Consider the following 14570-nt stretch of genomic DNA (forward strand, 5'->3'; position numbering starts at 1 on the left):
AAAGATAAAAGAAGTGAATACATTTAATTATTGAAAAAAAAATGTATGCAGCAGACATCTGTCTGTACCCATTGTATTCAACTTATACTACCAATATGAGTTACATTAATATAGTTAAACTACCGTAGATGATATACTATGCAACAAAACTCCCAGACTCACAGACATAAATTTTAACTTATGTGAATTGTAAAATTACTGTGACTTGTCAGACTTTTCATTCTTTTTTGGTGAAGCTTTTAATTGGTAGCAACAGAAATAGGAGACAACATGAGCTGTGCCAATGAATTTATATTGTGCAACATAACATTATTAATCGATGCCAATAAATTTACCCCTTTTTTCGCATTTAACATATTTACTGTTTTTTCTTGAGTTTTTGAATTATGACCTTAAAATTAATTACAATTATGGCTTTGTAGACTTTAGTTTCTAGAATCAAAGCCATGTTTCTCGATCTCCAAAAATATTTAGCCTACTACAAATCAAAATATTGACTCACTATCATTAATTTTTTTTAAGAACATGCTTTATTGACGGAATGAACAACAACTTAATATTGTGTTAATTACAAATCAAAATATTGGCTCACTATTATTAAATTTCTGTCCGTGCTAACGTCGATATCCGTCGGTAATATTTTTATTTTTCGTTGGTGGATGAAATACATTGGTAATCGGTCGATAACATGGTCCATCGACGAATCTGTCTCTTGGTAACTTGTAATTTTTTAACAGTGAACCACGGTAAATCATGCATTTAAACATCGATAAATCACCCAAAAGGGTTAAAAATAGGAAGAAATTTACATATTCATAATATGCATAAAAATAGAAAAAAAAACTTTATTTTAGATTCTCTCTCTCAACCACATACCAAACCCTAGTCTTAATGCCACCAACTACTTTAGTGAGCCCATGTTGCCCAACTCTATTTAAATCCCTCCTTAGTTACACAACAACCTCACACATATTGATCCAAACAATCAAACTCCTCAACCACACTCTCCCCACCAAAAAAAAATTATAAAAAAAATAAAAAAAATGCATGCTCGTCGGCATTTCGACTCAACGTCGAAATACACGACGAAGGATCGATCAAACGACACCGTGGTGGCAACCCTAGACGGCACCCTCCTGCGGTCTAGGGATGCCTTCCCGTACTTCATGCTCATGGCCCTTGAGGCCGGGAGCCTCCTCCGCGCCCTAATCCTCCTCGCATCCGTCCCAATTGTCTACCTCGTCAATCTCTTCATCTCCGAATCGCTTGCCATCCGCATCTTCATCTTCATCTCGTTCGCGGGGCTGAGGATCCGAGACGTTGAGCTCGTTTCCAAGTCCGTCCTCCCCAAATTCTACGCGGGGGACGTGAATCCGGAGACGTGGGAGGTGTTCAATTCTTTTGGAAAGAGGTACATCATTGCATCCACTCCAAGAATCATGGCTGAACACTTTTGCAAGAACTATTTTGGGGCAGATAAGGTTGTTGGAACAGAGTTGGACGTCACAAAATGGGGGCGTGCCTCGGGATTTGTTAAGAAACCGGGAGTTATTATTGGAAAATTTAAGGAAATGGCTCTTGTCCAAGAATTTGGTTCAATTTTGCCTGATTTGGGACTTGGAGATGGGGAGAGTGATCACCATTTCATGTCCAAATGCAAGGTACCAATAATCACTTCATTTTCTATATTATTTGCATGTGTAGATTGGTTTTCCGATCATTCGTGTATGTTCGTTGTTTTTGTGTGATTTTACCTTTGCGGTGAATACTTTATCGTGTATTTTGTGATTGTTGTTTACAACTATTTCTATTTTTTTAACTGCTTATAGGCTGATATTTTGCTACTCTATTTATTTGGGTTAAGCATTTTGTAACACGTAAAAAATGTGTTCGATGTATATTTATATGTGATACTCCTATAAACTAATGTTTATTTGAATTTGATAAATTGGCTATTCTAACTATATGTATCGAGAAGTTAGGCTAGTGGTTGAAAAGTATTTGATTTTAGTTCCATTTAAATCCTCCTTGCTGTCAATACCTAGTGGCAAATTATTACTATATTGTATTTATATCTTTGGCTAAAAAAGGGATGGTATGTAATTAATAGACACCAATCATATTTACTTCAACTTTTTATCCAGAAGTAATATCATCCCTATAACCCACGTAATTGGGACCCATATTCATTAATTGTACACCAAAGTAGTGTAGATTCAATTCATTTTCGTATCATTAAAAGATTTAAGCCATGTCCATGTGTATATTTTTCGATGTGCATAGGCATTGTAAATAAAAGATTTGTTATAGAAATGTAACAAAATATCTTGTAACATTTCAATTTCTATTTAATAATTTCGTTACTCAATCCTAGTGTTAATTATGCAGGAGGCATACATGGTGCCAAAGGCTAGAACCGAACCCCTACCAAGAGAGAAGCTTCTATCTCCGGTCATTTTTCACGAGGGCCGCCTAGTCCAACGGCCAACGCCACTTGTCGCACTTGTCACATTCCTATGGTTGCCGATTAGCTTCGTTTTGTCTCTTATGAGAGTTTATCTCACAATCCCTCTTCCCGAAAAAATTGTATGGTACATCTACAAACTATTAGGTATCAAGCTAATCGTGAAGGGAAACCCACCTCCGCCACCCACACCAGGTAGCGGTGGTGGGGTCCTTTTTGTCTGCAACCACCGGACCATCCTTGATCCAGTGGTCGTTGCAGTGGCACTTGGTCGTAAGATTAGTTGTGTAACTTACAGCATAAGTAAGTTCTCCGAGTTCATTTCACCCATCAAAGCAGTCGCATTGTCGCGAGAGCGCCAAAAGGACGCCGACAACATAAAGCGTTTGTTGGAGGAGGGCGATTTGGTCATTTGCCCCGAGGGGACCACTTGTAGAGAATCTTTCCTCTTGCGGTTCAGCGCACTGTTTGCCGAATTGAGTGACCGAATCGTGCCCGTTGCAATTAACGTGAAGCAAAGCGTGTTTTACGGGACGACGACCCGGGGATTCAAGTTACTTGACCCGTATTTCGTGTACATGAACCCGAGGCCTAGTTTTGAGATCACGTTTTTGAACCAATTGCCTCCGGAGCTCACAATTAGAGGCGGGAGGTCTGCGATTGAGGTTGCGAATTATATTCAAAGGGTTTTGGGCGGTGCACTCGGGTTCGAGTGCACCAGTTTGACCCGAAAGGATAAGTATTTGATGATGGCCGGAACGGACGGGAGGGTCCGTTCCGACAAGGAAAAAGATTTGAAAGAAAATAAGTGAACTATATGTATTTGAATTGTTTAATTAGTTGTGGAGTTTCTTACTTTATTATTTAAAGAATCATGTACTCGAATCGAATTCCATGACAAAATACGATAAATTGAAAAATATGCAAATGGATGTTCGAGCTTGAGGTTCTAAGCAAAGTTTGTTGTAATTTGTTTAATTTACTTTATATATTTCAATAATATTCGTGTATATGCTCCATGTGTATATTGTAAATTACACTTTTATACTTCTATATAAAGAATTAATTATAAAGAGCCCATAGAGTTACAATTGTAATAATAGGTACTCCCTATACATTAGCAACATAGAAAAAATAATTTGTTATAAAAATTTTGATTGATTTATTAAATGAATAGTATTCAACTTCCTCAACAACTCTCTCAGCTACATTATTGTCCGTTTGCGACACTTATTACTCTAACTTATATTTATAAGAGAAATGTCATCTCGGTGCATGATTTTTTTTTCAAAATTATTTAATTGTCCAAGTACTCCATTATCAATTTATCTCTATTCACTGCATCTATGTCATGTGAAAAGCATAAGTACTTAACACAATTTATATTCATTAGGTTTACTATTTATAAATTCGATCAAATTCCTAGAAAATAGTTGTGCTACGTTTGAAAATGTATTGAAAGGGAAGATGGAACAAATGATAGATTGCGTAATCTTTGATTTTTTTTTAAAGAAAGTAAAGAAAGAAAGATTAAAAACGAAATGAGGAAGTGCAGATGAACGTGTGTGAAGTGGATATATTTATGCATAAGAAATGAATTTAATAAAAAAAATCCGACTAGCCATTTAAGGCCGTTGTGCGTAAGTACGTCACTACTCGTCGACGGACCATGCGTTGACGCTTAGTACGCAGAGTCATGCTTTGGGTAGACGCTAAGTACCAACTTATACTTAATAATGGAGTAGATCAACTTCGAATACCATGTCTTAAATTATTTATGACTTTTCCAATAGTAGGGGTTGTTCGACTTGGTATAAATGCTAATATAATTTTATTGTATCGACTAAAATTGAGGCTGTCACGCGTTGTAGGCGTTACTGCAATTAATTACGTAATAGTGATCTCTCGCAATTTATTTATCCACATTAGTTTCGCAATGTACAATTAGTGTACCAATTTAAAACGAAAAATTCCATAATTGCACTTTGTATAGTGTTAAACTTAAACCTACTATAGAAAAAATTTAAACCTACTTAATTATTGCTTGTTAATTAATATCATTTATACAATTATACCCGATCAAGATGGATTAATGATCTTGCAATGTTTCATATCTTCGTGACATACACACATATGTGTTTATAGTTTGACGATTTGGTTCTGATCTATGTCCACTACCACATATTGATGTGTATTCATATAGTGATGCAGATAATATTATTGTAAATTTCAAATTATTTTGTTTGAATAAAATGCTTTGATTTATAAAATTTATTTTAAATTACAATAATTCCGATTTAACAAAAAAAAGAAGAAGCTAGAACTATTGGTTAAAGTATAGAATATATTTAGGTGAAGTATTTTTTTGAAGTTTAAATATTACATTTTTTACAAATTGTCTGTCCATGAGTTTAATCGCCTTTCTTTTCTTTTTTTATAATTCATGAGAATTTTGTATTATTTTCATGAAATATAGGTATTAACTTTTCTACAATTATTCATTACAATGCTCTCACTAATAAACACCAGAATGAATAGTTAGTTGCAACAAATTCCGGGGTGTGAGCATTTATGTCTCCATAAATTAAGTATTACATTTATTTGTCACATGTATGATCAATTAATCTATTTTGAGATGTTCTTTATTGATTCGGTTCAATAGTTGAATGTGAGATGTTATCAATTTTGGAGACTAATAATTGAAATAATATCTTTTTAATCAAAACGGGGGCGAATCATTCATGTGGTGAAAACATCAAGAATAAACTAAAAATAATTAGACAAAAACTTTAAAAGTCTTGATTTATAATTTTAATAAACAACATAATACTGTATTTGCTAATCCATTATTTAGTTATTAACTGATCTACGTCGATAATTCAAAAACTTTTTTATAGTTCTTAATGACCATCCATTCTTAAAAAAACAAACACTCTCCAATAATAAAATATAAAAAAAAAACTAAGATTTTTTGAATAAACGTTGGTAAATACTTTGAACAAATTATTGATATTAATGTATCGCTCAACCAATCGAAAAAAATCTAGAAAAATGAATTATTTACATAGGTTATTAATGAATCCCACGTGGTCCGCCAACTGTTCGACGAATTGATTGCCTGATTTCAACCATACATTTTCTTCTTTCTTTTCCAGCCTCAAAGCTTCTTCTTCAATTAAATGAAATAAAAACCATGAATTCATGAGAATCTGACTTGTATTGTGAGCTGGATGACCAATCATACGTCAAACAGAGCATACATTCACATATAAGATGCAGTACTAAACAGGTCAGGCATTCCGATTTAAGTTCATATCAAATCCGACGACAAATTGGAAATTCATTTGTACTTTTATTGAATCCGAATATTTGATCTTTGTAATTTTTGTAACTAAACTTTATCTTTTATAACTATTCCTGTGTTTTATTATATTTGGATCCGAGTCATTATCCTCGGTCGTATGAAGCACGTTAGGATTCACGGGCGTGGTAGGATGAAATTTCAAATATAATGTTTTTTTATGAAAAATGAATTTTTTTATTAAGTTCAACATAAATCAAATGAGAGAATATCTTTTGATTATGCTACGAAAATCCTAGTCCAAGCACTCGGGCTTAGGCATGTGCAACTATTAAATGCAACTAATAAATGTGAAGAAACACAAGAGATGTAATTTAATTGAGTGACAATGACTCTATACTTAAATCAACGATAATAGGTTCAATCACTTTGAATCACTAAATCGCCGAAAAGATTAGTTATTGGACCGCTAATAGATACTTTGGATTTAAATTATTAAAAAAAAGAACAGAATAAACGTGAAGAAAAAAAAATCTAAGTCTTTAGAAAAGTGAAATAATGAGGCTTGGTCCTTAAACATAATTCCATTTATGCATATAAAATAATCTCATTTTTTTAGTTTTTATTTTTTTATCCATCCACCAAAATTAATTCCTTAATAAAAATATAAAGTTATTTATAATTTATTATTTCTTCGTCCGCGATTAAAAGTTCTAATTAAGTTCTGCACAGGTTCAATTTTCTTTTTCTTTTTCCTATTTTACACAATTTATCTCTTTCTTCCACCAACAAAACTATTTTTAGTGGACGGATGAAGTACTTGTTAACAAATACTAATACTACTCAAAATCTAAGTATTATTTTATATAATTTATTTATATAAAATGTTTCACATTTCTTTCATACTCCATTTGTACTAAATGTTTAAAGTTTGCATTACAAAAAAGTTCATCCACAATTTCAATTCAATATATTATGCCATTCTATGTGTTTTGACATTAAGCTTTTATCTATATAGGCGTACTAACCTGAAATAATGAGGAAAATTGTGTAATTAAAATAAAATAATATAATAGAATTCCTCCGTCTCAACTAAGTTGAGTTGTATTTCTTTTTAAGCATAAACAAAAAATTTATTAAAATAAAACACGAAATAAATTTTTTGTATCGTATAAATACTTATAAAATATTTTGTATTAGTTGTGTAATTACCCAAAATGTTATCATCCTAAAATTGATCACATATTTAATGGCCCAAAAATAAGGCCCATTTTCATTTCATACTGGGCCTAAAACTTTTGGCCCATGAATAATATTACAATATGGAGTACTATCATTAAGGCTGTTTCTCTCTCCTCCATCCCATCTCCGTCGCCCGGAATTTCTCGCCGCCGTCGCCGTCCAAAACTTCTAGGTTTTCTGCGACTTGACGATTGATAACTTCTCGTTAGAAGTTTTTTTTTTTTTCCAATTTGGGTACCTGTATATTAGATGTCAATGACAATTTTATGATACTACAAAGCCATTGAGTTTTACTTGCAATGAGATTTAGGTTTGTTGGGTATATTTGTAGTTGATCTGGAAGGCATACGTGGATTTTGAGCTGAGAGTAACGTAGCTGAATGAGCTTGTTCTGTATGCGCATAAACTGTTTGAAGAAATTACTGACTTAAAAACGCTTCAATTTTGATTTATTTTTGATTTTCTGGTTTTTCTCAGGAAATCCCAGTTTCAGGAGTGAAGTTTTCATCTTTTATTCAGGAAGTTTGGCTGCCAGGAAATAGTTTAATTGAGAGCAATGGGGAAAGCGTCGAGAGATAAAAGAGTAACTTCAGCTCCTCTCCATTTTCTTGCTAAAGTTTCTCCTTTTTCTTTTTTAATACTATAATATTAGTGATGTGTTTCCTATCTGGGATTTTGTTTGATTGATTTTTTCAGGATATTTACTATAGGAAAGCCAAAGAGGAAGGATGGCGTGCTCGGAGCGCCTTCAAACTGCTACAGATTGATGAGGAATTTAACATATTCGAAGGTTTGTAGGCACTGGATTGATCCTTCAATACATTCAGCGTGTTCACTTTATCTTTATTTGATTAAATGGTGCAGTTTCATTATTATGTTATATAAAAAGTAAATGATAATGTGATGTTAATATACAGGGGTGAAGCGAGTAGTAGATTTGTGTGCAGCACCAGGGAGCTGGAGTCAGGTATCTGTAATTTGGTGATGAGTTTATTAAAAGTTAGATGTTGATGGGATATATGGATTTCTTATTGCTGGAAGCACTCATATATGTTGAGAGAAAATATAAAGACGTTCATATATTAAAGAAAGTGACAAATTTCAAAGAACATAGTACATATCATATCAAAGACATGAACAACAAAGGCACACACACAAACAAATTCTATATCAAAGCATTCCCATTCAGAGTAAACTCATCCATACCCTTGGGAGTTATGTAGTTCCAGAACAAATAGTTTGAACTTTAAGCCTCTGATACATCACCATTTGAACAACTTTTGAAACAGATGTAACAGCATCACAAATATTTGTGTTCTGAAGTTATGCTGATGCGATATCTTTTATTTTTCGTACTTATTCAATACAACTTCAAAAGCTTCCTTCTTCCCCAACTTCTCAAGGCTATTGTATTCTATCAAAACTATACTTTCCTAAGCACTATCTATCAACGATTTACACTTCAGTAGATCTTATAGTTGCTTTACTTACCTTTTTTTCTGGGCGATTCTTGCATTTTTATTTCCTTTCACTGAACCTTGTGTGCCTTGTCTTCTATCCAGGTTTTGAGTCGAAACCTCTATCTCCCAGCAAAGCTCTCACCTAATTCCAAGTATGCCTGAACAGTGTATTTTCTTACTATTGCGCTCATTTCTGTGTTGGGATGATTTAATCTATATTTTACACATTGGTGCTGTATAGACAATGTGCTCATAAGACTCACCCTCCGTGTTTGTGGTCCACTGATCCTTGATTCAACTCTTAATATGTAATTCGAATATCTAATCAGCTGCTTTAACTTGTGTGACGGTGTCTAACAATGAGTATTTTGTCGTCTTGATAACTTGCAGTGATAGTGATCTACCACTTATTGTTGCAATCGATCTCCAGCCTATGGCTCCAATAGAAGGTGTTATTCAAGTTCAAGGGGATATTACCAATGCTCGCACTGCTGAAACGGTGTGCATTTTCTTCCTGATCTATCAGACTATATGTTGTTGAGCTTGTGCATGTGATTAATCTTTAATCTCGAGGCCATCCATAGGTTATTCCTTACTTTGAAGCATGAATAGTTTTGGGATTCGACTTTTAAATTTCACTTTCCTAACTAATTACAAAATGCAAATTGGAATTTGGGGAATCACAAATAATTGCAAGGTCTGATTAAGCAAGAAGTTGGAACTACCAGTCAAAGCAGTCTTGTGCAATGGCCACACCCACATAATTTATAAATCTTACTTTTTTCAATTTATTATCATCCATGTAGATGTTATTTCAAATATTCCTGCTTATGCTGATTGTCATTCGTCAAGCCTTCTAAGTCCTTGAGAAGCATAGAAACTTAATGCACTTATTCATTGTTTTTCTTGTTCATTTCTGCTATCACCTGAACAATATGAATTTACTTGGTCTATGTGTATGGGTCCTAAAACCCAAAATCTGAAGTTCTATTTGAATTGTATTTTTCTCGTATTAATATCTCCATTATAGCATTCAGATTCTTAGTTTATCTATCACATCGCATTCTTTTAGGACCTCATTCCAACATTCCATTGTTTCTCAATCTTAGGTCATCAGACATTTTGATGGAGGCAAGGCCGATCTTGTCGTGTGTGATGGAGCACCTGATGGTTGGTCGAATAATCCTCAACTTAGACTTCCTTCTACTCTATAGTACACATATTCTGTTATTATGATTATCATCCATCTCTAAACCTGTTTCCTCTCCATATTTCAGTAACTGGCCTACATGACATGGATGAATTTGTCCAGTCCCAACTCATATTGGCGGTTAGTATTATTATCTTTTGTTTGCTATACTGGAGATTTTTGTATGCTACTGGAGATTTTTGTATGCATTTATTTCTAAAACAGCAGTATTTGTGTTTATTTGCAAATTGAAATCCTATGAATTTTATTGTGAGTAAAGTCTCTTTTTGGTCCTTAACATATGGTGATTTTATGATTTTGGTCCAGAACATTATCTTTTGAATTATTTGGTCCTGAACAAATAAAAATGGTCCGGAAATGGTCCTTTTTTAACGCCGTCGTCACAAAACTAACAGTCAAACACAATTAACTCATTTTTGACCTAATTAGTATAATAATCCCAAATGAATTAGAATTTTCATCATTTCTAAATAATTAACCCAAAAGAACGTGTCTTCTTCCTCGTTACACCAAGAACACTCAACAATCCAAATCTCTCTTTCTTCTTCCTCATTGCACCAAGAACACTTAACAATCCAAATCATTCAACCCAAGAATACTTCACGAACCCTAGTTCTCTCATTTCATTTCATTTCAAATACATGGAGAAGTCTCATTTCCAATTTGGTTTCCGGTTCGAAGCAGGTCAGACAAACATTCACTACGTCGGCGGCTTCCTCTTCACCAGCTATGGTGGCGCAACCCCATTCCCTGCCACTCCCCCTTTCTGTTCCGCCGCACACTCTTCCCTCCCATCCTCCCACCTCTGCGCTGTCGCTAACTTCCCCCTCGAAACCATCAAAATCTGCACTTGCCACAAGTTTCCGGCCCCTCCGAATATGCCTACGACAGCGGCAGCTTCGTCGCTAAGCTATACCATGACACCCTCTCCTCCCCCCCTCCTTAAATCTCCTCAATTTCACCTTCGGTTGCGCTCATTCCATCCCCGGGGAAACCCAGTAGAATCGACACAGGCAAACACACATTAATTTTCTATTTTATTTATTTATTAATCTATTTTCTAAATTATTTATTTTCTAAATAATTTAAATATTCTAATAAAAAATTGTTAATCCGTCAAAACTCACTTAATTAGTGTTGGCCGTCAAATTTTGACAGTTCCGTCCATAATGGACTAAATCCGGACCATTTTTATTTGTTCAGGACCAAATAATTCAAAACATAATGTTCTGGACCAAAATCATAAAATCGCCATATGTTAAGGACCAAAAAAGGACTTTACTCTTTTATTGTTAGTAAATATGAACAATATTTGTGATGGGAAGCTTAATTTGAATAGTAATCATGAAAAAGAATGGAACAAATGCACTCGTTTAGTCAGTTTTCCTTTTCACTTGCAATGTATTCTACATGTTCACTATAATATGGTGTATGCAAGTTCATTATTGTCTTTTTGCTCATAAACTCTTCTCTACATAAGATTTTCATTTTCAAGCCTCACTCTGATGTGAGGATTCCCAAACATACTCGCAGGCGTTGACAATAGTTACCCACATTCTTAAGAGAGGTGGAAAGTTTATCGCAAAAGTATTTCGAGGGAAAGATACTAGTCTCCTTTACTGTCAGGTGGGTTATACTTGTATAGCTCACAAATCTATTGTGTTAGATTATTACTAGTAATCTATTCTCCTGATTCCTTTACTGACGTCCGATTCTTCTTCTGATTTGGCTGCAGCGTAAATGCCCTCAGTTTATTTTCTTTTTCATATTTTTCAGCACTACTCTGACCTTCCTATCAATTGTCATTATAAATCTTGAATTGTTAACATTTCAGAGAATAATAATGTCCAACATAACTATTGTCTATGAAAACCTTGCGGCATGCTAAATAATTCTCCTCTGTTTGCTCCTTCCTGACAGTTGAAATTATTTTTCACGGAAGTAACATTTGCAAAGCCAAAAAGCAGCCGCAATTCAAGCATAGGTAATTGAATTCGACTCCATAAGCATAAGCATAATTCGTGCATCTTCGTGCTATTTAAATGCTTTTTTCGTTTCCTTGTACAGAGGCTTTTGTGGTATGTGAGAATTACTCGCCTCCTGATGGATTCAACCACAAAGATTTGCATCTTCTCCTGGAGAAAATTGGTAGTCCTTCTGGTGCTGACGATCTAGGTAATTCTGATGCCATTTTTTTGGGTTGATCATAGTTTGTGTCCCAACTTTCAGTCTTTTATGATTTATACCCTCTATTACTGAATCCGGTGGCAGAACGATGAATACCTCGCCGGATTCTTAGGTGTTGCATACGCGAACTTTTGTTGCTGTTATTTAAGAATCCTCCTAAGAATCTAGTGAAGTGGTTCATCATTTCATCACTGGATTGTATAATGCTGGAACTTTTTCAATATTGGGGGTTTTTTAATTGAAAAGGTTTGATAACTTTTTTTGAGAACCGCTGGTTGAGGATACAAACTATGATCAACCCTTTCTAAATTGAAAAAGAAGATGCATATAATAAGTGCGAAAAGCCAGCACCTCAAAGAGTAGTTTCATGGAGTATTTTGTTTTTTCCTCTACTGTATTCTCTGACCATAAGTTTTGCTAACAGATTGCAGCAGCGGGTGGCTTGAAGGGCCTAACAAGGTGTATATCCCATTTTTGGCGTGTGGTGACCTCAATGGGTTCGACTCAGATCGTTCATATCCACTTCCCAAGCGTGCAGATGGGTCGTACCAGAGCTTAGATCCTGTACAACCTCCTATTGCGCCCCCGTACAAGCGAGCTCTGGAGATGAAGAAGGCTTCCAGCCATGGAGTTCAAGGTCTTGAAAAACTTTCCCTTGATCCATGAGAAACCTTCTTTGTTAGATGAAAATATACATGCAATGATGCAAATACAAGTGGTTGCTGTATGATGGATTTAAATTATTAGGCGGTGATTCTTGATATTTTCTGGAAATTTTGTACCATCACATGTAACTTATTAGTATTGTCAATCTTTTCAAGATTTTAGCCCCTTGGGGATGGCCTCTTGATGGTGGATAAACAACCTTACGATAGAGAAGTAATTAACTTAATGAGTCATGCTAATTTCTACTATGTTCATCATTTTTCAGTTTATGCATGACATCCGTGCGCAAGACTCAAGAGCCATGCTAATCTTCTTATATTGTATCAATTTTATTAGATAATATCTCTGAAGGGATCAGAGCTTAGTTAAGGTAGTGCCTGTGGATTCCCATCGACTAAAAAGATAAAAGAAATAATGCAAACCTTATTGAAGTCGAGAAATAATTGTGATTTTTCAATGATAAATTAGTGGAGCACATACCGAATTGTGGACGGCCGTACTCAAATTATAGATTAGTAAATCGAATTACCACCTTTTTTTTTGGGGGGGGGTATTACTTCTTCCAATAAAATAATAGTAAGTACCACTTATTAGTTAATTAATTAATAATAAAACATGATGTTCTGATATCCCAACACAAGCTTGTCTAATTAAATTAATAGCTCCCGGCCCGGACCAATAAAAAATGAGTACTCCACTATTTATTTTTTGACCATATTATGGTCGAGAAACATTTATTTTTCAAATATTATGGACTGACAATGACCATCAATTCGAAAAATAGTTTTACAATTAACATCACTCTATTATATAGTAATTCCTTCCTCCCAAGATAGTTGAGGCATTTTATTTGAGCACAGAAATTGATATGTTAAGTGAAAAGAATTTAAAGTACAGAGAAGATAAAGTTTTTGGCAAAAAAAAAAAAAAAACTCAACCTTGAATCAACCCAAAAATATACTAGTACTAACTCAACTATCTTAAGAAGTAGGGATTACTACTAGTATTTATTATGATCGGTCATAGTCAAATAGTTTTGTTAATTTCAACTTAATTCATTCATTTCATTTTGGAAAAATCATGAAACAATATTTCATCAATTATTTGAGGCTATCAAAGAAGAAAACTAGAAGTTAACCTTTCCATGCCTAATCAAAGCACAAATACATGATCTTGAGCAAATTCTAAAGAAAAAACAAAATATCAAACATCATAATACTAGTATGAGTATTATTCGATTTTGTTACATAAGGAGCGTACGTATATCTAGCAAGAGCTGGAAAGTGAATTAGATCTTTGCAAAGAAGAAGAAGAAGAAGAGTTGAAGAACTCGATGCAGTCTTCAATGGCTTCAGCTCTCCTCGAATCATCAAGCGTTTCCGCATATGATCGAGACCTTCCCAAACTCGCCGACGACGACACTTTGCACGAGCATCTCCGCCTCCCCGAAGCCGCCGGCATGGCTCTCGAAACCTTTTCTCCGATGAACTTGAACAACCCTTTAAACGCCCATGTCTTCATCATCACCTTCTTCTTTTCTTCTCCAACTTTGCCACCGTGGTTCAGACACACTCTTCTACTCATCATCATCTTGTCTTTAATTTGGACTTTGTGTGAAGAGAAAGAGAGAGAGATGAGAAGAGGAGACGATGGCGAAATAGGGAGTGGTATTTATTGGCGAAAATATGTGAGTGAGGAAAAATAATCACTAAATGAAAAGGTAAATTAGAAATAAAGACAAAGGGTGGATTAAGGTTGTTGACTAGAAAAGTACTCCTTGAACTTCTAAAATCACCATACCTTACCTTATCTATATCTAACTTATACATAAATTTCATATTGTTACTTTCATTTCAATATACTACTATCTTAGTTTCGATACCTTCTTTTTTTGATATATTGTAATTTTACAACAGACCAAAACTATCGACATACCGATGTGCAATGATACTGAAATTATTAAATTTGTATAGAAAACTTTTACTTAATAATTTTAAACGTATGCATAATAACATTCTAGAGTAATGGATCTTATTTTTG

General features: G+C 34.4%; 2 protein-coding genes across 3 annotated transcripts; both read left to right on the forward strand.

Annotated features, from left to right (window-relative positions):
* Window positions 1–948: 948 nt before the first annotated feature.
* On the forward strand, window positions 949–3474 carry LOC125217815 (glycerol-3-phosphate 2-O-acyltransferase 6-like). Its single transcript, XM_048119353.1, has 2 exons — window positions 949–1661; window positions 2389–3474. The coding sequence occupies exons 1-2, from the start codon at window positions 1044–1046 to the stop codon at window positions 3274–3276; spliced, it is 1506 nt and encodes a 501-aa protein (XP_047975310.1). The 5' UTR covers window positions 949–1043; the 3' UTR covers window positions 3277–3474.
* A 3586-nt stretch (window positions 3475–7060) lies between these two features.
* Window positions 7061–12694, forward strand: LOC125218314 (putative tRNA (cytidine(32)/guanosine(34)-2'-O)-methyltransferase). 2 transcript variants are annotated; one of them, XM_048119958.1, is made up of 12 exons: window positions 7061–7179; window positions 7485–7590; window positions 7704–7797; window positions 7925–7974; window positions 8570–8619; window positions 8858–8966; window positions 9577–9637; window positions 9745–9797; window positions 11211–11303; window positions 11598–11661; window positions 11745–11852; window positions 12289–12694. In XM_048119958.1, exons 2-12 carry the CDS (start codon window positions 7564–7566, stop codon window positions 12528–12530), a joined length of 951 nt encoding a protein of 316 aa, XP_047975915.1. In that variant the 5' UTR covers window positions 7061–7179; window positions 7485–7563; the 3' UTR covers window positions 12531–12694. The 2 variants fall into 2 exon arrangements, with proteins under 2 accessions (XP_047975915.1, XP_047975917.1); XM_048119960.1 differs by lacking the exon at window positions 7061–7179 and adding an exon at window positions 7380–7400.
* The last annotated feature ends 1876 nt before the right edge of the window (window positions 12695–14570 follow it).

The sequence above is a fragment of the Salvia hispanica genome, chromosome 4 (assembly GCF_023119035.1).
Source record: "Salvia hispanica cultivar TCC Black 2014 chromosome 4, UniMelb_Shisp_WGS_1.0, whole genome shotgun sequence".
Taxonomy (NCBI): Eukaryota; Viridiplantae; Streptophyta; class Magnoliopsida; order Lamiales; family Lamiaceae; genus Salvia; species Salvia hispanica.

Excerpts from the sequence above, each read along its gene's own strand:
- LOC125218314 (XM_048119958.1), top strand. The coding sequence starts at position 7,564 with ATGGGGAAAGCGTCGAGAGATAAAAGA. Across the intron at positions 11,304-11,597 it reads CTAGTCTCCTTTACTGTCAG|TTGAAATTATTTTTCACGGA; the intron begins GTGGGTTATACT and ends CCTTCCTGACAG. Across the intron at positions 11,853-12,288 it reads TTCTGGTGCTGACGATCTAG|ATTGCAGCAGCGGGTGGCTT; the intron begins GTAATTCTGATG and ends TTTTGCTAACAG.
- LOC125217815 (XM_048119353.1), top strand. The coding sequence starts at position 1,044 with ATGCATGCTCGTCGGCATTTCGACTCAACGTCGAAATACACGACGAAG. Across the intron at positions 1,662-2,388 it reads ATTTCATGTCCAAATGCAAG|GAGGCATACATGGTGCCAAA; the intron begins GTACCAATAATC and ends TTAATTATGCAG.